At 49.4% G+C, this 21,969-nt stretch overlaps 1 protein-coding gene across 5 annotated transcripts in view; it reads right to left on the reverse strand.

The window, feature by feature from the left end:
- NTM (neurotrimin) overlaps window positions 1–21,969 on the reverse strand; it is a 959,643-nt gene that overhangs the window by 170,830 nt on the left and 766,844 nt on the right. For all 5 annotated transcript variants that reach the window (XM_013975868.2, XM_018043575.1, XM_018043572.1 and 2 more), the window contains one exon: window positions 8,874–9,106. In XM_013975868.2, coding sequence (XP_013831322.1) covers window positions 8,874–9,106 — 233 coding nt within the window. The remainder of the gene's footprint in view (window positions 1–8,873; window positions 9,107–21,969) is intronic.

Below are 21,969 nucleotides of genomic sequence, written 5' to 3' on the forward strand. Positions count from 1 at the left end.
ACCTTATAGCAAAAGAATCTTTGCAGTCTTTCCCCTGTGTATCTGGACATGCGAGGGGCCTTGGACTGGTTGGGTTTGGATCTGCTCTTCCTTCCAACACTTCTCTCTCCTCCAAGGTGTGTTGCCCCTGACACTTGCCATTCTCTATCCACTGACAGCCTTCTGGATACTTGGCCTTTCCCAACACAATGAAATGCAACTTTCCTTGAGGAAGAGAAGTGATGTTCTTGTAGGACATCAAGGGAAATCACAGGACGCCCACCCTTCTGATCATCACTGAACTCCTTTCTGGACACACAGGCCAGCCTAGATGCAGCCAATCTCCCTGGCCACACTTTCAGTGGTTTCATCCCAGGAGCCCTGCCCTGAGACCCTGTCTGTTCCTCCTCACTCCTCCTACATGTCATACATTCTCAGACTTTCCACCTTTGTGCATGCTGCTGCTCCTGCCTGCGCTGCTTGTTGCCTGAGGCCCCCCAAAATCCTGCTCACCCCTGAAGACCCTGGAGAAATGCAATCTTGCAGTTTTCCCTAAACTCGCAGATGAAGTCAGCTCCTCCCTTTCGGTGTATTCATGACTTCTCTATGTATAAGCATCTGAATCCCTGTGAACTTCTAAGCGGGCTATTTGCTAATACTGCATCTCCTCTGCTAGACAAGGCAGTCACTCTGAACATTCGTGTGGCCAGTGCCTGGTTTCCAAATGTTTGTTAAATGGAACTGAAAGTTGACAGTTGACAATCCTCAAGTTGACAAAAGATGGACTAAGAGACTTGGTCACCAGTTTCTCCCCATGCCCTGGGAAGCTGGGCATTTCAAGTTTAGCAAGAAGAGGAGAGAGGCTTCAGATGTTTCTGAGTCATTGACAACAGTCATGACTTTCAAATTAAAGATGCTGTTCTTGATCTCACTTGATACACACCCCTACAGGAATGACCTACCAGAACCTTTAGGGAAATAGTCATGAGGCAGATCCAGTGGGTCACAAAGCCATAAAGACACCTTATACAATCTTTCATTAAAAATATTTGCTTCGAGCTCAATTTGAGTAAACCACAGGGGGCCTCTGGTGTGGAATGGGAGTCTCAAGGAAGTTATTAGGAAGAGCTGCTCACTCAGGATCTGATGTATGACCTCTCCCCAGTGAAAAAGGGCAACAAGGCTTATTTGGAGGCTGCAGGGCAACACAAGATCTAGGAGGAATTGGAGCCACTTTATTCAGCCTCTGGGATGAGAATCTGAGGAAGTTCAGACTCCCTGGGGAAAACCATCTAAGGGAGAATTCTGCAGCTGGCAAAGACCTCTCCTTGGGAGCTCTAATTGCCTGCCTGGAGGGACACTGTCCGACTCCCGTAAGGCTTGTTGTTAAGCGACAGTCACCCAAACTTTCTGCTTCCTTAGAGTCCTGTGGTGTGGACAGTTTGGACACGGGACTCATAATAATATTATTGACTGTGCTGACCAGAAAGCCCCAGCAGGCAGGAGCCTAGTTTTCCCAACTGCCTAGAAAACTGGAGGACCCTCCCCAGCAACACCAGACCGCACAGAAAATGCTATTATTACGCCTATATAAATTTTACTATAGCAATTTCCTCAGATTCCTTTACTCTAATAGACTCTATCCTACTTGGCTTAGCAGATGGATGACGTTCCAGGGGGTTTACTAAAATTGAGTAAACTCGCTCTGAATTTTTGCCCCTCCATGGCCCATAACCACATCAAAAAATTTTTAAAACTCACCAGGTAAAACTGAGTCACCTCATTCGCATGCTGTGGAAATTCTGTGACTCAATTTCAGGTAAAATGCCCTACTTCCTTGTCATTCTCCAGGGTGCTCTGAGGAGCACTTTAATTGCGTGGCAGAATTTAATTTCCTGACTTTGGGGAAAGTCCTGTGGAATTCAGAGGCAGTCTTACAGCCAGGCCAAATGTGCATTTTCATCTCTGTCCTGAATGGGGCAGGGAGTGGCTAAGAGAGTTTGGAGAGCAGTTTGGGATGGCAAACGGGACCTCCAGTCACGCAAGGCCACTGGCAGCTGAAGAAGGCAGACGGGCTCAAAAGGGGACTTCTGTGGACTCAGGCTCAAGGGTGATGCTCCTCTGTTATGGACTCAGGGAGACGCAGCCCGAATGGAAATTAGATGGTGCAAAGGTTTGCTCAGCTCCAAGGGAGCCTTGCAGGGCCGGGGGTGGGCAGGTGAAGGGGGGAGGCAGAGGCAGGCTGCTTTCCTGAGGTTGTGACTGGAGAGACAGAACTTGCTTTCAGTGTAAGGATTATACCACACGGTTCCGTTTGATCTGCTGTTTTTCAAATTCCCTTTTGTTCAGGTTTGGGGTGGGGAGGGTCTATGGGGCTTGGTGTCTAGAAATTAAAAGTTATTGTTCCTATTCTCTTAATCATAATAATGAGTTTGGCTTGACAAGGTCAATTAATTATTCAGGATTAGGACGCAACACTATTATCAGGCAGGTAAGAGGGGAGGGCTCTGAGCAGAGAGACAATACAAGCTAAAAGAAGGGCTGGTGTTCGCTAAGCTGTTTATTGTCTGCAAGTCACCTGCTGCTGCCGGCTATTCCCTCGCCTTTTCCCCTTCTCTCTGGATCCCCCAGCCCAGAGAACAGACAGCCACATCCTGGCTTCCTCTTCTCCTTTCTGCCTTATTCCACAGACATTAGTGGAGGCCCCGCTTCACGTGAGCTTCAGAGCCTGTTTGACTCCAAAAGGCAGGTAATTAACTATCAAACAATAGAAAGGATTTTCAGATTAATTCTGCCCAGGAAGAACCAGGAAAACTTATTTACACCAAACAAAAGGAAGGGGGTGATTAGATGCTCCAGTGACAAAAGAGAGACCTAGATAGGGTCTAGAAAACCGATAAAGGGCCAAAAGCTTGTGTTATTATTATTATTATTATTATTATTATACCAATACCTCCATTTTTCTAAGCATTTTATTCTACTCTTCTCTATCATGCAAATAGGTCTCTAAGTGAGATTTAAGCTCAGCAGGTAGACCATCAGTCAACTTCTGCCCTCTGATAAGACTACAGCAGAGGATGAGATGGTTGGATGGCATCACCAACACAAGGGACATGGATTTGGGTAAACTCTGGGAGATGGTGAAGGACAGAGAAATCTGGGGTGCTGCAGACCATGGGGTGGCAAAGATTCGGACCCAACTTAGTGACTCAACAAACAACAAGGAGACCATTCCCTAAGGTTCCCTAAGACCACCAGGGCAGTTTCCCTGCCCTACGAGGGCTTTTATAGATACAATTAGGGCTTTGGGGAGGTCTTCCATGCAGTCCTGGATTTGGAAACAATTCAGTACAAAGCGTTTTTGTTCATTCTGCTTTCCAGAATGGGGCCTCTTGCAAGGAGCAATGAAGACAAGCGTAGAGCTTTTCCGAGAAGCTTGCTTTGGCAGCCAAATCCAGAGCGGGGAAAGTTAAAGTGTGCCGCTGGACTGTAGAAGCGGCCTCTTATTAATTACACTCATAAAGCAGGGCACCCTGAGGTCAAAGAGATGGAAATCACTAGACCCAAATTTTAATAAATCGTGGATGGAGCTCCCTGACTCCGGTCTCAGAGATTACATTCTGGCTGCCTAAGCGGGCATGCAAACCCCTGGGTGGCCTTTTTTACTCTTCACAAACTTATTTTGAATGGAGAATTCAAGGCATCAGAAAATCAAGAATTCCTAGTGTCCGAAGCCCCCCTCTCTGTTGCCCCCATGTCTGCGGAAGCCCCCCACCCTGCTGCCTCTTCAGCACAGGGCCCTTTAGATGAGTGAGCATCACCCTGCCCAGGCTCCAAGGCCAGAATCTCCCTGTCCGGGTGGAAGCGCCTCCGCCCGCATTCGCACACTTATCCAGCCACCGAGTTATTGCTCTGCTCTTTAGGACACACTTCCTGACTCCGGACGTCCTTCTCTCTGTAGCTAACAGAGGAACCCCAGACCGACATCTTTTCCCACAGTTCTCTCTTGTATTTAAAGCACCACCACCTTTTTAAATTTCCATCTTCTCTCCAAAAGTCCATCCCTGTTTCCACCCCACACCCGGCCTTTGAAGTCAATGAAGCCCATTTGGCTTCAGCACCTGCTGCCCAGGTGATGGTTCAAGGCCACTGGGGACATTCCATCTACACCATTCAGTACAGGAGCCACCACCCCCTGTAGCTCTAGAAGCATCTGAAATATGGCCAGTGTGATTGAAGGAGTAGATTTTTAAACTGTATTTGGTTATAGCTAATTTGAATTTAATTTAAAAGCCTCCTTGCTGAGCAGCTACTTAGCTCATCTGTTCCGTCTGTCCCTCATCCTTCCTGCCACCAGCCCCAGCTGCCTGCCCCCACCTCCCTCCCACACCAGCTCCAGGATCGCTCTCCGTCCAAGGCTGCCCCTTGCTCCCGACCTGCCTCGGACACTTGCTCCATGTGACTGCCCAGGCTCATCCCCAGACGCTGTCCCGGGACAGTGCAAATCAGAAGCACCATCAACTCTATCCTGCTGTTTGGTCTTATAGGCCTGGCCAGGAAAGCTGAGTTCCCTGGACTTTCACACCCTCCCCTCCTTTGCCCGGGGCTCTCTATGGCTTGACTCCAGAGCTGCCCCTTCGCCCCCCTGGCTGCCCACTGCAGGGCTCTCCCTGCAGCCCAGGCCTGCCTGACCCCCGTCTCCACTCCAGTCACTTCACTAGTCCTGCCGGGACCTTTGGAAACCACCCCACCCCTCACCAGCATTGGAAAGCTCTGGGAGAATTTAGGTAGCTCCAGAGCTGTCTATTAAAAAAAAAAAAAAAAAAAGACACCGAAAATGCAATGCAACAACTACAGGTAGTGAGAAGAGAAGAGATGGACCCACTAATACAAGGAACCAAACACCCCCTATTTCCCTTTTCTTTTACTCTAAGGACATGACAGATTATCAGCAGGTTTTTAAAATATTCTAGGGAACCAAGGACAACTCTAGAACTTGGCACAGTGAAAGGTTTGCCCTGAGGGGTAGAAGGGCTGAAGATGCACTAAGAACTCAAGCTCAGAAGACTCAGGAAAGGAAAATCCCAGCCTTCAGCCCCGAGCTTGAGCCAGAGGACTGCCCATTGCCCAGCAGCCCTGGGAAACACGAGAGCCACATAAGTGGGCCGGTCTCTGCAGAGATGGTTTCTGAATGCCATTACAAGGTCTGATCACACACCAGTGGAGTGAGAGACCCAGGGGTTTGGAGGAAGTTGGTGTCCCAGAAGGATTTAGCCAAAGTCTACACTCCCAGAGGGGCTTCCCAGGTGGCGCTAGGAGTAAAGAACCCACCTGCCAATGCAGTGGACATAAGACATGTGTTTGATCCCTGGGTTGAGAAGATCCCCTGGAGGAGGGCACAGCAACCCATTCGAGTATTCTTGCTGGAGAATCCCATGGACAGAGAAGCCTGGTGGGTTACAGTCCACAGGGTCACAAAGAGTTGGACATGATTGAAGCAGCTTAGAACCTAAATTCCTGGGAGGGTTTGGTGGTGGCATGCAAATTCATCCACTCCCCATGAAGGGGAACTCATGCTTCATGGGTGGCATTTCATTCATCTTCATGTGCCTAGAGCCAGGCCAGGGTTCTGGGAAGCAGAGATATTCTCAATGGTGATTTACACCCTACCCTCGTCTTTATGAATGAAGGCAAGGGTGGGGGCAGGCACAGAGGGCAGAGGGGCTGGTACTAAGGCAGATTCAAGGGTGGAACCAGGCCTCCACAGGGGATAAACACACAGAATCACAACCAGAGAGAAGACCCAGTACAGAGAACAAGTGGGGCAGTAGGGGTAGTTGATAGGAATGAGGGAAACATAATCCCAGATTTCAATAAGCTCATGTGATCCTGTGGGGAAAAAAAAAATTACCTTCCTTCTGTATGGGTTTATTTATGTACGAAGCTGACTACACGTACCCAAATACACACACTCTTGGGTAAAAATACCAGTTTACTTCCTTTCTGCTGCTGCTACAATGTGTGTGTCTGTCTGTGAGTGTGTGTTTAATGATCACAATACAGTTTTGAAAAGTTCATACGTCTTTCATTTCAACACTGTTCTGCAAAAGTTTGAGCGGGGACGTCAACAGAATCCAGAAGTCCACTTTTGTAGGGAATGAGGGCTTATGTTCAGTACAATAAATGATCCCAAGATAAATACATTTTTTTTTTTAAATCCTGGATGGTGATGCATCCTCTTTCCAATAAAGAAACAGGGAAGCTTGGCTGTATTTAGTTTGTCTGATTGCTTTTAAGAGCCGGGACAGGCTGGCTCTGAGAAACCATGGTCCTCTATTCATTAAAGTGTCAATAATGCCCAGTCCAGGCATATCGACAGCAGATTAGCTGGGGCTGAGTCTGTGGACAAGACCAGAGCCTTTTTTAACCCGGCTCGTTTCCAGATCAATACACCCATCAGCATTCGAAAATTAGCCCAAGATGAGATTTCGATACTCAAGGAGGTGTGTCATGCTCAGAGGCCACGTCTCCAAGCCAGAGGTATAAATGCCGAGCTGCAGATTAGACACTTTCCAGCAGCGTGGACAGGAGGGAGCGTTGCTGTAGACCCCATCCCTTATCCCCTGCCCCGCACGCCTCTCTACCCCTACACACTCAACCTCCCCTCTTTGAGTTTGCGTGAGTCCTCGCAGCTACAATCCAGCCATTTGCTTCAAGAAGCATTTGTTAAATGTACACATTAAGACACCTGTCAGGCGCTCATGGTGAGTGTATGGGTGAGCGGGAGGAGGGAGAGGGGAACTTAGGAAAGAAATGGCACAAACGTGATCCTTGTTTGCACGGGGGCTTCCGAGTTTCTCACACCTCCTTCCATTTTCCGGCTCCATAACAGCCCTGCTGCCTAACACAAGCGTCTGTGATGGTGCAGAGTTCCTAAGGTCTATCTGTCAGTGTCAGACACTCTCAGCGCTAAGTGTGTGTGTGTGGAGGGAATGGGGCGGGGGGCATGGGGTATGGATTCAGAGACACCACTTGCTGCAACCTGAGCCACCGAGGTATCCTTCAAACCCCCTTGCAGAAGAGGGATTCTCAGCTTTCTTCTGGCCAATTCTTCGCAACAACAACAAGACATTCACCCACTGAAACCATCTCAAGGAACAAAACCTATTCTTCTGTTAGTGATGCACTCTGATCCTGTCTCTGTAATTTCATTTCCTTTAAAAAATGCTGTTTGTACTCAGCAGTTTGAAAGATATTCATATATAGAACCAACAAAAGAAAAAAGCCATCATCATTTTCTTTTGGAAAAAGAAAAGGGTAAAAAAAAAAAAACCATAAAATGCAAACAACGTGGGGTGGTGCAGCGCGAGGGGCTCCAAAGCCTCACTGGCCTAATCCCTGAGCAAGTGTCCCTCCAGCCTGACCTCTACCCATCACTGCCCACCGACTTGCCTTTCACATTCGGCACCCTGACCCTGGCGGCCCTCTCTCCTGCCTTCTCCCAGCTTGCTCCCCGCGAATCTTCTAGCTCCTTCCTGTTCATCTTTCGTGAACCACCATCCTGCTTCCTGTGTTTTACCCCCCATCCACAGCTCTCTCCTCCCTGTGGGTGTACTGCCAAGGGGGTTGCTGGAGACCGGGGGCATATTGCCCCTGGCCTGCCTTCTAGGGGGATGAAAAACAGCAGAGAAACTCCAGCAGAGGCCCCAGCTCCATCACTTGGGGGCTTCACCTCTGAGGTAATACAATAAGGTATCTGGTCCACACACAACTACGTCTTTTAAAAAGTTAAAAACAACTGTATTTCTTAAAAGTGAAAGGGTGAGTCTCTCAGTCTTGTCCAACTCTTTGCGACTTGAAGGACTATAGCCCTCCAGGCTCCTCTGTCCATGGGATTTCCTAGGCAAGAATACTGGAGTGGGTTGCCATTCCCTTCTCTGGGGATATTCCTGACCCAGGGACCGAACCCGGGTCCCCTGCACTGCAGGCAGATTCTTTACCGCTGAGCCACCAGGGAAGCCCTAGCTAACACTTAAATAGCATCTCTGTGTGCAGACCCTCTTCTGTCTCACCCTCCAGTACATGGAAAGTGTAATCCTCACCGCAGACCCTTGCAACACTGATTCCATTTTATGGAAGGAAACCCTGAGACACAGTTGGTAACTTGAGGTTCCCCGAAGCCAGAAAACACTGGCTCTCGGACAAGGAACCTGTCTGTGTGGTCACCTGTGGTCTGAATGTCTGGCACCTGCTCTGCCTATGGGGAAGCACAGAAGCGCCAGGGAAGCACGGAGACAGCAGAAAAGGAAGGCAAAAACACAGATCTCAAAAGCTGGGGGTGAGCTGAGAGGCTCTGAGGAACAGGAGGGGAGTGGGATGCAACCAAAACATGGAGAATCAGACACAGGTATCAAAGGGGAGACATGGTCCCGGGCTGGAGGGGAAAGAAGAAGCAAGCAAGCTGCAAACAGCAGCGGTGGCTGCAATCATCCCAGGCAGGTGTCTAGAGCATCAACGGTCGGCTCTGCCTTCTTTGCAGGCTGTGTGAGGGATGGCATATGCGCAGAGCCAGAAGAGCTCTGAAAATAAAGCACGCTTAGCGCTGGATAGAACCTTTAAAAAACTCAGAGGAGAAAAAAGCCAAGGAAAGAAATAATGAGGAGATAATTTTCTGAGACAATACATTATTGGATCAGGAGCAAAGAAAAGGCCCCAAATCCTAGTCCTATTCAATGGGAAAACGATTTGAAATTTCAGCATCTAAGGGCAAAGCAAAAATTAGGAAACCGTCCTGGCCAGATGGAACAGACAGTCTCATCTAAACTGAGGATCACAGTGAAAGTGTCAGACACAGACCCTCCCAGCCACCCCTGGCTGCCCCCAAGGCTGCCTACCTTGCACGATGAGGTGGACGCGGGAGGTCTTGGGGTGGTTGTCCGTCTGCACGGAGCAGGTGTAGGGGCCCTCGTCGTACACGTCCACATTCTGGATCTCGATGCTGTACTGGGTCTGGGTGTTGCTCAGGAGGACCACGCGGGGGTCTAGGCACCACTTGTCATTCCCGGCATAGAGGATGGTGCTGCGGTTCAGCCAGGCTACCCGGGTGACCCGGTTGTCAATCGTGCACCTGGAGAGAGGACCAGACAGGTAAGTCAAGGGACCACAAAGAAACACATGCCATCAGGGTCTTCTTGGCAAGGCTGGGATGACTGGTCACCCTGCTCCCAGTGTACACAGGGGCACCTCCTGTTTGGTTTGGCCCGGGTTTAGCATCAGAGGCCTTGCAGAATTGCAGCCTCAGAATACTGGCTAATTCAGACTTCCAGGTCCTGAGGGACCCTGTGTCTGAAAACCCCTGAGCACAGAATGGTTTCGATAGTCCTAAATATTCAGTAGCTATAACCTGGAGTCATTGTCCATCTCAAGAATAGCTGGGCCCTGGGACTACCCCCACCTCCCCTCCCTCTGAGAGTTCCATGATACGCATGATGATAATTCCTCACATTACTTTCTAAATGTTCTGGGTGTACTAAGTTGTCCAGTACTCATAGCAACGCCATGAGGAAGGTCCTATTGGTGAAAAGAATTGAAGAACAAAGACACTGAATGCTTCTTCTAAATCACACAGATAATAATATGTGCTAGATCAGAAACCCAGACTTTAACTACTACACATTCTTCCTCTCATCTCAGAATAGCAGATTCCAACAGAAGGCTTTTGAAGTCAAAACTAAATACAGACCACCGCCATTGCTATTTCTCTTCATTACACCCAGGGGCAGAAATGTTCAATTACTGCTAGACTAAAGGCATTTTCCAAAATCTCAAAACTGTTCGCACGTGTAAAAATAGATTTTCTTTCTTTTATTTCTGCATCTGGAGTCCCCAAATTGTGGAAGCTCCCTTCTCTTTTCCTGCACTTTCAAATTTCCTAGCTACTCTGGCCAAGTCCTCATCAAGTTTCTCTGCATTCATTTCCTTCTCTAGCTACACAGGATATGTTCTATGGCCTGAGGCTAAATTCACAAACGCAGTGTCCTGATCCTGAGTATAAGGCTGGAAATAGCAACAGAGCCACAGTAGGTACAATATTGCCTCCAATTTATATCTTCTTCTGCAGAGAACAAAGCGCTTTTACATCCACACTGTGATTCTTGCGGCAAATTGCTGAGATAGATGATCTTACCATTCTCCGCCTTAAAGATCAGGCCTCCAGGGTCGGAACAGTCTGATGACTTGCCCAGAACAGAGAACTAGGGGGTGATGGAGTCAGACCCCTCAGCCAGCTTCTAATTCCTGGTCCTGGGTTCCCCTTAGGATGCGCAAAGGTGAGGTTTTCAGTGGGGAGGGACAGTTGCTTCCACTGAATTCTCAAAGTTGTCTGTGACCATAAAAAGCCTGAGGACTGCTGCCAGGCGCGCTCTCCCCTAGGCGGCCCCTCTCGAGACCGCTCTCCTGGGCTGTGCGTCCTTTCCACTCGCACTCGTGTAAATGTCACAGGATCATCGCTGGGCCTCTCAGGCGCAGGTGTGGAGGCTTGCTGAGAGCCCCTGTGGGGAAAACTGCTCAACCAGAAACACCTCTGCTCTGCTGTCCAGCTCACTTTGTGTCGCGTACTGATTTTTTTTTTTTTGGACAATAAAGGAGATAAATGATGGGAAAACCGACCAGGGGAGTATTTCTCAAAGTGGGTATGGACCACTTGCATCAAAATCAGGTAAGGTGTTTGTTACAGATCTTTTTGCCCTATGGATTTCAGAATCTTTTGGAAGCCAGACGCACGAATTCCTAACAATACCCCAGTTGGGTCATGTACCCACCTAAGTTTGAAAAGCACAGATGTAGACAGCGGTGTCCAGGACCAGGCTGCATGGTTTGTGGTTTTCAGTGCAAAACGCAAATGCAGAACCCTTTGTTGAAGAATTATTAAGAATTTCAAGATGGTGAGACCATGGCATTTAACCAGAACAGGGTCCAGTGTGAATAAACACACACCCTGAATGGATGTCACATTTTATTAATTTCCTTGGACTCCTACGCACATTCTGATTTGGTACATCTAGGGTGGGCCTGAGATTCTGCAGTTTCAGTAAGCTCCCAAGAGATGACAGTGCTGGCAGCCCCCAGATCATGTCTTCAACAGCATAAATCTAGAGGGAATCACATGCATATGAGGACTTGAGGGGCACTGAGCTATTAATAGCACTTCACCACAGGAAAGTGCGATCAGAAAACCAGCAGATGAGCATCACTCGGGAGCTTATTTGAAACACAGATTCTCAGGCCCCCACCTCAGATGTAATGAGCTGGAACCTGTATTTTAATAAGCTCTCCAGGCACCAGAAGGCACTTACAGTCTGGAGCAGTCTAGAGCACACTTGCTGTCAGCTGCGATAACAATATCCTGAACATACCTGAGAAAGTGCAGCCGATGGAGGAAGCACCTGATGCTGGGCCTCCCCTGATGCTGTGTCTCCTTGCACACCTGATGCTCTTCCTCTCAGGCTACCTCACTGAACTGTGGATTTGAACCATAATGGTGTGAAATCCCTTAAGAACAACACACTCCACTTTGCTTTGCTAGCAATGTACCTGGGATGTCATTCATATTCATGACCTTAAGGGCGACCGCTGCTCAGGATTTTGCTTGGATGCAAATGGAGGAATTGGCTAAATTCATACTCATGGCTAATGGTTACTGAACACATATCACTACATGCTAGGTACCCTGCAAGTCTATGGGGCTTCCCATGTGGCACTAGAAGTAAAGAACCCTCCCGCCAATGCGGGAGATATGAGAGATCCAAGTTCAATCCCTGGGTCAGGAAGACTCCCTGGAGGAGGGCACGGCAGCCCACTCCAGTAGTCTTGCCTGGAGAATCCCCTATGGACAGAGGAGCCTGGCGGGCTGTAGTCTATGGGGTTGCAAAGAGTCAGACACAACTGAAGCGACTTAGCACACACACTGCAAGTGTACGTCGTGTGTTATTTTATCATCTCAAAAAACTTGGTTAGGTTCACTGATTATTGCCAATTTATAGATGAGGCTAAGTGAGTCTAACAAATATTATCCAAACGAACTAAGATGACCCTGATAGTAAGCTGCAGAAACAAGTAGTTTCAAACCCAGCTTTTGTTTGTTTTCCCTAAAGTCAGTGATCCTGAATGTCCTTATCCAAGGCCTCTCAAAAGTCCACATAATGGGATGAATTGAGAGAGTGGCATGGAAATATATCCATTATCATATGTAAAATAGCCAGTCAGAATTTGCTGTATGACACAGGGAACTCAGCCCAGTGCTCTGTGACAACCTAGAGAGGTGGGATGGGGTGGGAGATGGGAGGAAGGTTCAAGAGGGAGGGGATATATGGTATACCTGCGGCCGATTCATTTTACTGTGTGGCAAAAAAACAGTACGATATTGTAAAGCAAATATTTTGCAATAAAATATATATATTTTAAAGTCCCCACAACATTTGAATTCAACAAGCACCAGAACCACCTGTAATTCCTGATAAAGGACAGACTGCTCGGCCCCTACCTGGGCTGGGGACCCCATTTTGAGAACCATTAATTCAGACATTTCTCTGGTTGTTGGTGACATGAGAGTGCAGCACAATGGGCACTAGGCAATGACTCTCATTTGAAACACTTTTCGACCACTTTACAGGAAAGAACTTTCTTACGACCAATAGACTCGGGCAAGTCAGAAGCAGAGTCCTGGCTATTTTCTCCTCCAGCAGCTTAAATGCAACCAGACACCAGGTGAACGGAGCTGCTGCAAGACAGGCTGATCAACAACCTCTAAACTGCCTGAATAATTGTTTCTGATGCCCGTCAAGGGGGCGTCTCGCAGCCTCTTGGTGAACACGAGAGGACCACACTGGGCTTTCTCGTGAGGGTCTAATGACTGGAAATTGACTGAAATGGAAGTGGTCTCGCCACACTGCACCACATGGTTAGGCGGCCCCCTTGTGAAATACTACATGGAAAAACTGGCATAGCTTCCATCCTGGCTTGGGGCACTTCCAAGGTCATGAGTAGATGTCCAAACCATCACTGCTGGCTATCAGTCTTGCTGAGTCTCCACGGAATTAATGTGGCTTCGACAGAGGTGGATCGCAAAGGTAACCTGGCAGCCAACTCCTGGCCCTTCCTTACACCTGCCCTCTTCTATCTGTCTCATTTATCGAGTCTCCACAACAATGCACAGGAGACAGTTCTCCCAGGTAGTTTAAAAAAAAAAAAAAAAGCGAAAAGAGCAAAAGTGTACTTCCAAGCAGAGCCAAAGCTTCGGTTAGTGGGAGTCAGGAGAAGACTGGGTGGAAAACTCAGTCACCAGGCTCTCTTTTTCCAGGGATAGCCCTTAATTCACTTCTACAAAATCACTCCTAAAATCAGACGTATTTAACTCCCCCAGGAAGGGGATCAACTGTAAAATTAATCAGGAGTAAGTAAAGCTTCAAACTCAACCGGCCCTAACTAATCCAGGTGAGAGTAACAAGACATAGCTACTTGTCACTGGAAAAGGAGTCACAGATTGGCATGAGGCAGGCCAGGAAGAGAAGGACAGAGCCAGGAAGGGCTGGAGACTCTCTGCCCCAACCTTGAAGTTCTCCATCCCGCTCCCACAGCCTTGAGATGCACCAGGCACTCACCCTGAGCATCCTTTCCTCTGCCCGTCCCGCGACATGTGCAAAGAACAGAGGAACAACCTCTGCACACACCAGGCTTCCAGCCTGAGCCCTGGGACTCTCCAAACTCCAATCATCTCTCCAGTCAGGGCCTCAGTGCCTGCCCTCATTTGCATCTACACTCCAGCCCTCCAGGCAGTGGTCCTCAGCCTTCCCTACTTCTCCGAAAGGGCCTCCCTTCCCACCAGACTGGAGGCTCTCCTTTCCCATGTGTAGACCCCCTTGGACAGTGCATGGTCTCGCCTATATGCAAAATCCTGGCAGGATCCAGACAGAGAGAGAAAACCTGGGAGCCACAGCTTGTTCACCACTTCACAGCTGTGCCTGTGTCCTTCTCAGTCTGTCTGTCTTCACCCTGTTCCTTTCCTTGGAGAGGTTGCTTCTTAGAGAAAATGGGCCTGGTCCATGTGAGTGCATGCCGTCAAGGGTGTCTGGCCTGCATGGATAGTCTGCATCCCTTTTCACGATGAGCGGTCTCATGTGTGGTTGCCCAGAAGAGCACCAGCCCCATGGAGCCATGCCAGACCACGCCCCTGAATACAGTGCATGGTGGGGAGAGCTGATACACCTGAAATTTTCTGCAGCTGCTCCGATTATCCCAAGGCTCTGAAAATGCAGCCCTCTGTGCCCTTAATCTCCTGATGAATAGCGGCTTTATTACAGTGGCTGCATTCGTACATAGAGGAATAGCAAGAGAAAATGATTAAGCAAGGCTAAGATGAGTGCTGCAGAGATAAAACATAAAATGTGGATTCGGGGCCTCAAGCTCCTCTTGGATTTGGGAGGAAAGGAGAAAAAGATACAGAGAGAGAAATAGGAACCTGGAAGCTGGAAGAAAAATAGTGCAGAAAAATCTGCTTGGCACCTTCTGAAGACAGACAAAAAGAGTGTTGAAATAAAGAGAAGGATTATTGAAGAAAGACAGAACAATTCTGGCTTGGCCTTTCTTAAACACACCTGCCTGAATATCTGAGGACTATAATGGGCCTGGACAGTGGGTAATCCACCCATCTCTTCTCTCAAATGGCCCTTTAACTGCCTTTGAAAAGCGACACGTCTCCAGCAACATTTGAGCCTACGGAGAAGTAAGTGCTTCCACCCTTCACAGCACCTGATCACAATCTCCTTTTATCTCGCAGAAATGGTCTGGCTGCCCCCTAAGTCTGGTTCCTCTGAGCTTGTGCCTAGCACCTCCCTTCAAGCTTCAGAGCAAAGCATCACACGGAGGAGGGCCTGGAAATACCAACCGCGAGCTCTGTGCAGCTGGCCTGTGCATCTCCCATGTCCGCTTCTGCAGGACACCAACCAACAGACAAACCAGGATGTTCCATCACCTACTTGCTGAAAATTCAGCAAAAAACAGCTGGCACCTTAGCTCTTTACTGTAGGGGCGAAGGGGGTTGCTAATTTTGACCCTGTGTGTGTGTTTATTTAGTCGCTCAGTCATGTCCAACTCTTTGTGATCCTTTGGAAGGCTCCTCTGTCCATGGGATTCTCTAGGCAAGTATACTGGAGTGGGTTGTCATGCTCTTCTCCAGGGAGATCTTTCTAACCCAGGGATTGAACCCAGGTCTCCCACATTGCCAGCCTATTCTTTACCCACTGAGCCATCAGGGAAGCCCAATTTTGACCCTGCTGGAATATACACTTGTATGAAATTGGCTTGGGTCACCTACAGACACAAACATTGAACTCACAATTCACACTGGCCTCACATCTCTCAACTGCTACTGTTTTTGCCTTCCAGAGAAAAAAAAAAGACATGTGCTCTGAAGACCGTCCATCCTCAGTCTATCTGTAATATGGGTGGGGGGAGGGGCATACAACATGTGTCTTTCTAGTCCAAGGATTTTTGGCTATTTTCAAGGCAATCTGGGTCTTGTGAGAGTCAAGGTGGCCTTTGAGATTGGAAGGAGCTTGCTAAAGAGGACAGAGCAAGGCACACCATTTCAGGTAGAGAAAACAGCATGGCAAAGCGCAGAGGAGTTGTGGAAAGACACCAGCGTGTTTGCAGAAGGATGGACATTTGGCCTGTAAGGAACATCAGGCTTTGGCAGAAAAGGTAGGTGAGATGAAGCCAGTGAGTGAGTGTCCTGCGCTTTCTGTGTCCCCTCCACCCACCGCAGACTGACTAGTGTGGGTCACATCGACTGTTTTCTGACCTCCGACCTCCTGTCGAGTCAGTTGATGGGCTGGGGAGGGGCTACCACCAGCCGTCCACACTCCTGTCAGAGGTCACAGCTCCTGACCAGGGGCCTCTGTCCCTGCTAAGAACTTCGACCTCCTCCTTTCACCATTCGAGATCTGGAGGTATCAGCCAACCACCACCCCCTCCAACACCCACCCCCCCCCCCCCCCCCCCCCCGCCTCCTGCCCAGTTTGTGCCTGGGGGTCCTAACTAACCTTTGTGGTATTTCCTGCACTTTGCCTGCACCTTTGTAAACATCCACTTTATTAAACTCTCCTCAAGTTGCCTAGTTTGAGTGTGCCATCTTTTCCCTATAGGAACTAAGGCAGCAAGCCACGTGACAGACTGTCTCCTTTCTCCTGAAGATAGGAAAGACCAGAGACCCAAACTGAAGAGCTCTGCAATGACCGCCTGAAAAGTCGTCAAGGGCCACTAAGCCAGGGAGGCGCCAAGCCTAAGCCCCGCCCCCTTCTCCGAGGGTGGCCCGCCCTGGGAGGAGGGGCCAGATCCCCGGAAGCAAATAAATCTGCTGCTTCTCATCTGTGTCTCTGATGCCACCAGCCATCCTGTCCTGACAGCCAGACTGTGTAGAGCCCACACCAGAGATGGAGCTTCACCCTGGAGGTGGTGGATCAGCCGGAAGGAGAGCAGCAGGGGGATGCACTAATTTTGGTCCAAGCTGATACTGTTCACAGGTACACTTGGAAAACCAAGGCTCACTCAGGTACCCTAGGGGTGGACGGTGTGTATCAGGGTGCCCCGTCATGCTGGAAACAGGCCTGGATGTCCCCACTGTCCCTGAGCCCAGAGCTGGGGGTGGCTGGGGAAGACGCGCCAGCCTGGCACTCTGTGCGTGGGAGTCAGCCTCAGACGAAGCAGCATATGTGCCATGCTGGTCCCCTCTCTGGGGTGAGTTTCAGCTCCGGCTCCTAGTTGGGACACACTTGGAATCCCTCCCGCAGGCCTGGATCCTGCCTCTGATGCCCCCGTCACCATTCAGGATGACCTACAGTGGGGACTCAAACCACCAGCTGGGGAGAAGCTCAAGGCTGAGGAGACAAAACGCCAGTTGGCCCAGCGAGGCAGGAAGCCGGCGCGAGTCCCAGCCCTCCGTCCACAGGGGGTCCCCACCCGAGCAGCGCGTGGCTGCGGTCTGTCGGCCCAGCGCGCTGCAGCCCTCGCCCTGGTTCTGCACTTCTCTTCTGGAGAGGCCATGCCTGCCTCTCCCTGGAGGCTACCTTAGACTGTGGGTGCCCCTCCACACCCACCCCCAGGGGCCGAGGTGCCTGGGGAGGGGTGTGTGTCCCCAGGGCAGCAGTGGTGAGCCGGCGGCGGGAGCAGGTCCCCTAGGAGCCACCTTCGGGGACACCTGCCCTTCCTGGCTGCTCCTTCTGTGGTCTCTCTGGGGAACAAGCCCTTAATACGTCACTTTCACACAAATCCGCCTCTCAGGGCCGGCTTCTGGGGCTCCAGGACTAAGGCTGTTTGTAATTCTCACAACTGGGAGGTGACCCTATAAGAAAGGCTGCATGAGATGCTTGGAGGCTGCAGAGAGGAACCAGCACAGGGTGTAGGGGGGCCGGTGGGCAACAAGGTCCTGCTCTGGGTGGTGCTGAGAAGAGCCGACAGCCAGACGAGTGGGCGGGGTGGGCAAGGGCCACCCAGGGGTGCTGACACCACGAGGCAAAGGGTCAATCCAGCAGGTCTGAGCACCAGAAGGGCCTCCTGGTGGGGGTGTCAGCTGCCTGGAGGTGGGAGGGGCACGTGGACTGGGAATCTCAGGGCAGGACAGTGAGTTCCGAGTTTGCCTTGAACTAATTCTGAGTTCGCCTTGAACTAAATGTACACACACAGGAGCACAGGGGAGGGGAGTTGCCTCCACGGGAAGAAAACAGCATCCAGAGATGGGGCCATGGCCACGGGGCTGTGGGTTAGGATTAGGGTTACGGGTTTATCGAATTCTTCACTCATGTGACAAGTGGACCATGCGGTGCGTTGGGCGCTTAAGTGATGCCACATAGGATGAATAAGACAGACACAGATATTTTGCTCTGCCAAAGAGAAGCTGAGACAGATTATAATCAATCGTGGGCATTTTATGAGAGGATAGTATGTGGTGTTGCACAGAAAATAAATAGGTCTGTGTGCTGCGTCTATGTGCCAGGGAAGGTGTTTTACTGAGAACTTTGTAGAAGGTGTATATTTGGTGCTTGGAGGGGCCTGAGAAGTCATCTACAGATACAGACCCTGGAGAAATTTAGACACACAGCTATGTCCCTTTTAAGCCTATGGCTATGTAGCTATTTAGTTCAAAAAAGAGTTGCAAGGTAAGATGAATTGGGAGATTAGGACTGATATATACACACTACTATGTATAAAATAAATAACTAATGAGAACCCGCTGTATAGCACAAGGAACTCTACTCAGTGCTCTGTGGTGACCTAAATGGGGAGGAAAATCCAAAAAGGAGGGGATGTATGCATACACATGGCTGATTCACTTTGCTGTACAGCAGAAACTAACACATTGTAAAGCAACTCTACTCCAACAGAAATTAAAACAAACAAACAAACAAACAAAAACGGTTGGGGATGGGAACTTGTATCTCCTGATTCCTTAACTTAACATAAAACAACAGTGTTTTCTGGGGTTGGTGGATTCGAAGAGAGATTGTGCACTGAGCGTTCTGAAAGCTTAACAATGCACCAGGTATTACTTGGATTTTAAGAGGATGTCTCCCATCTGGAGGTTGCCAGACACTGGTGTATTTTATCTGATGGAGCCTCAGTTCCCAGTTCATAGTGAAGAGAAGCAGCGGCCATGCACCGAGCTTCTGGCCTGACTTCCACAGAGTCGAGCCAGCTGGGTCTTTGTCTTCTTATCTCATTTGCTATGACAAGCCTGGGTCCCACCCTTTCTGCGATTCAGTTTTCCTATGTGTCAAATGGGGAAAAACTTATCTGCCCACTCAATCCTCAAAGCCACCCAAGGTTCAAAGAAACATACAAGGAAAGTAGAAAGAACTTGAGACCATGGAGGTGCTGATGGTTAAAACCTTGTGTGTGAACACACATACCCCTCTCTTCGGTATGATTTTCCAAGTCACCAAATCCATGCTTCCGTCATCACGCTCACCATTAAACAGCTATTTACTGTGTTTCCGTGCCTGTGGGGATGCTCTGCTCACTTTTTAGAACAAAACATGTTCCTTACTATCTATGTTTTAGGAGCTTATCCAACAAAGAAGATAACAACTGCTTAAAAGAAAGCAAGCAGGGGACCGGCATGGACAATTCAGTAATAGACACCAGACAAACTAGGAAAAGATGGACACAATTTTAGCTCTGAAGGCACAAAGCCCAGCCCTGAACCCAAAGCATGGAGCCGTGCACAGAGGGATGCTCTCCACCCCTCTGGCAGCCTCCCCAAGCAGCAGGAAGAGCAGGAAGGATCCTGGAGGGTGAGGGTGGCTGGAAGGGGAGGCAGCAGGCACTCCGAAGAAAAGATGCAGCCGTGGAGTCAGCCCTCATGTGGCTGGAGATACATCAGCTGATCCTAGCGGAGTAATTTCCTTCAACCAACACTGGGCAAGTGATTATGCAAGCCCTTCACAGCACCCCCCGGTGCCTTTAGTGAAACTCTCTATTAGCTGGTCTCTGTAGGAAGGGATTCTCACTGGGCTGGAGGAGAGCTCCGTCTTTTTCTGCATAAATTACTCCCTTATCTTGACCCTTCAACAGCAGTTCAAATCATCCCAAAGCTCACTCAGGTTGACCTCCTTCTGAACTCCAGGAAATGGGATGGGTGGGGAGACTCCCACCTCACCCCCCTGGGTGGCAGCCACACCGGCCTCTCCTAACTGACCTCTGGCCTCCAGCCTCTCTTTCTGCTGGAAGGACATTTCTAGCAAATCGGTTTGAGACTCATTTGTTCCCAAGCCTCCAGTGGTGCCCAGAGCCCTCAGTATGACATTTCAGAACAGCTCACCAGGACGCCCCAGCCTCATCCAGACCCATCACCTTGCACAGAAGTCATGTATCAGGGTGTGTTTGTGAGTTTCTCGCAGTTTCCACATCCCATGCTGCCCCATCTATCTGCCTAGAGCACCGCTCCCCACCTCCTCCTCACATGCACCCTCCTTCCTGCCTGCCACGCCTGTGCTGACATCCACCACCCTGCGATACCTGTATCCGTTGTCACCTCTGTCACAGCCTAGGCCACGTGCCCGCTGTGAAGGCAGGGCTCATGCATTTTCTTTTTATTCACCCCCCAGCCCAGTTGTGCTCAGCATGGCACCTTGGCCATCCTCACCCCCAGTTAGTGAATGTTCAGAGGGAAGGCACATGGCAGACACACTCCACCCCAAACCAGGCTCCTCTGAGACCAGGCTGGCCTCCGGCACAACCCAAACACAGAGTCGCTCCAGCTGCCCTCCATGGCAACTCAGGAGCCTGCCCCACGTGGCACATGGTGAGCCACCAGAAGTCACCATGGCACAATTCAGGCTCTGTGAAAGCTCGAAACATGGGCCAGGAGGATGCAGCTGACATTTCACGGGAGTTTGGGGTTGTTTTTATTAGTTAACCAGAAAAATAATAGCTCAGACTTTCTGATACATGATAGCAGGCAAAATCCTTTCACGTATAATTATATCTCATGGAATTATCAAAACAAGGCTGGAGGCAGAGACAAATCTCTACTTTTAGACACAGGAACCTAAAACCTGTGATCACAGGTGAGTCGCTCCGCTTCTGTGAAGCTTCACCTCAGTTTCCTCACCTGCACAAGACAAGCTGCGTCTGCAGGAACCCCAGCCCCGCAGGACTTCCCAGTTCCCTGCCTGGGCTCTCATCACTGCATCCTGGTCTCTAACAGCCAGGGCTGTCTGAGACCCATAACTGTCCTCTCCTCAGCCAGGTGAACAGAGAGAGAAAAGGTTAGCAGGTTAGAACAGAAAGTGGAGTGAAACTGGGAAGGTACAAATGCCAATTGCTGAGAAGCAATAAATGCCAACATGCCTTCACTCCTTTCTTGCAAATTCTTGAGATGAAAGAAGGGTGTAAAAGCAAACAAGCATGTTTAGTTTCACCTCTAAGACGAATCCAACAATATTAATTAGAATTTAAGCACATTAAGTAAACTCAGCAACATGATGGCTCCTTCAGTGGGAATTATCAGAGAATCGCCAAGTAGTCAGGGGATGAAAGCACTGATCTCCTTCGTCCCACTTGGAGACCTTCCAGATTCCCTGATCTTGTGGCTTTCTATGTCCGATACAGTGTTTCCTAGCATCTCCTCAACAAAGCTGATCAAGTCTCCCCTTGTTTCTTTCCCCACTAGTGAATGGATTTCAGATGCAGGAGTCCCGCCTTGCAGGGTAAGCCCCTCTCCTTGGTCACCCCTGGGCTTCTTTCTCCTACTGAGAATGTGGTGCTAACACACATCTGTACTCCCAGAGTCCTAACAGGATGCACTCTGGCAGTTTTAGCTTCATCAAAACCAGTTTAAAATGTTCGGTGATCAGAAGAACACCCAGGGAGAAAGAGGGTTGCAGTATAGTTACCTGCAGGGTTGAAGATTATTCTCAACGAAAAGCCTGGGCCAAATTGCTCAGAAAATTTAGGAAGAGGGAGTGGAGTAGAGGAGGGTGGGGAAAGCAGTCACACTGCTGTCTGAGCATCGTTCACTGCTTCCAGGGATTGTGGTACCTCCCATATTCTTTACATCCTTCACCCTTGCCTTTCTGTAGAGTGAGGAATATGCCAATTTGGAATGATTGGTGGAGGGAGGCAGTTATTGCATCTGTGCTAAAGAAAAACAAGGATGATAATAATAAAAGTCTAATTTTAATTTCCTAGCAATTCTCTCTTCCACAATTTTGAGTGAGAGCAGACAGGACGCTGTAGACTGATCTAAAGCTGGCCTTGCTTCTAGGTAGGCATGGGAAACTGAGCCCCCCCACCCCGACCCCTCACCAAGGTCTGTATTTAGGAATTTCTTCTAAAGATATATTTTTCCTGTCTTCAAAATGAGACTAGGAACCCACAGGGTCTAAGCGATGGGTCAAGTTTTCCAGAGTCACTTGGAAACCACAAAGCTGGACTCAG

This window comes from Capra hircus, chromosome 29 (genome assembly GCF_001704415.2).
Source record: "Capra hircus breed San Clemente chromosome 29, ASM170441v1, whole genome shotgun sequence".
NCBI lineage: Eukaryota > Metazoa > Chordata > Mammalia > Artiodactyla > Bovidae > Capra > Capra hircus.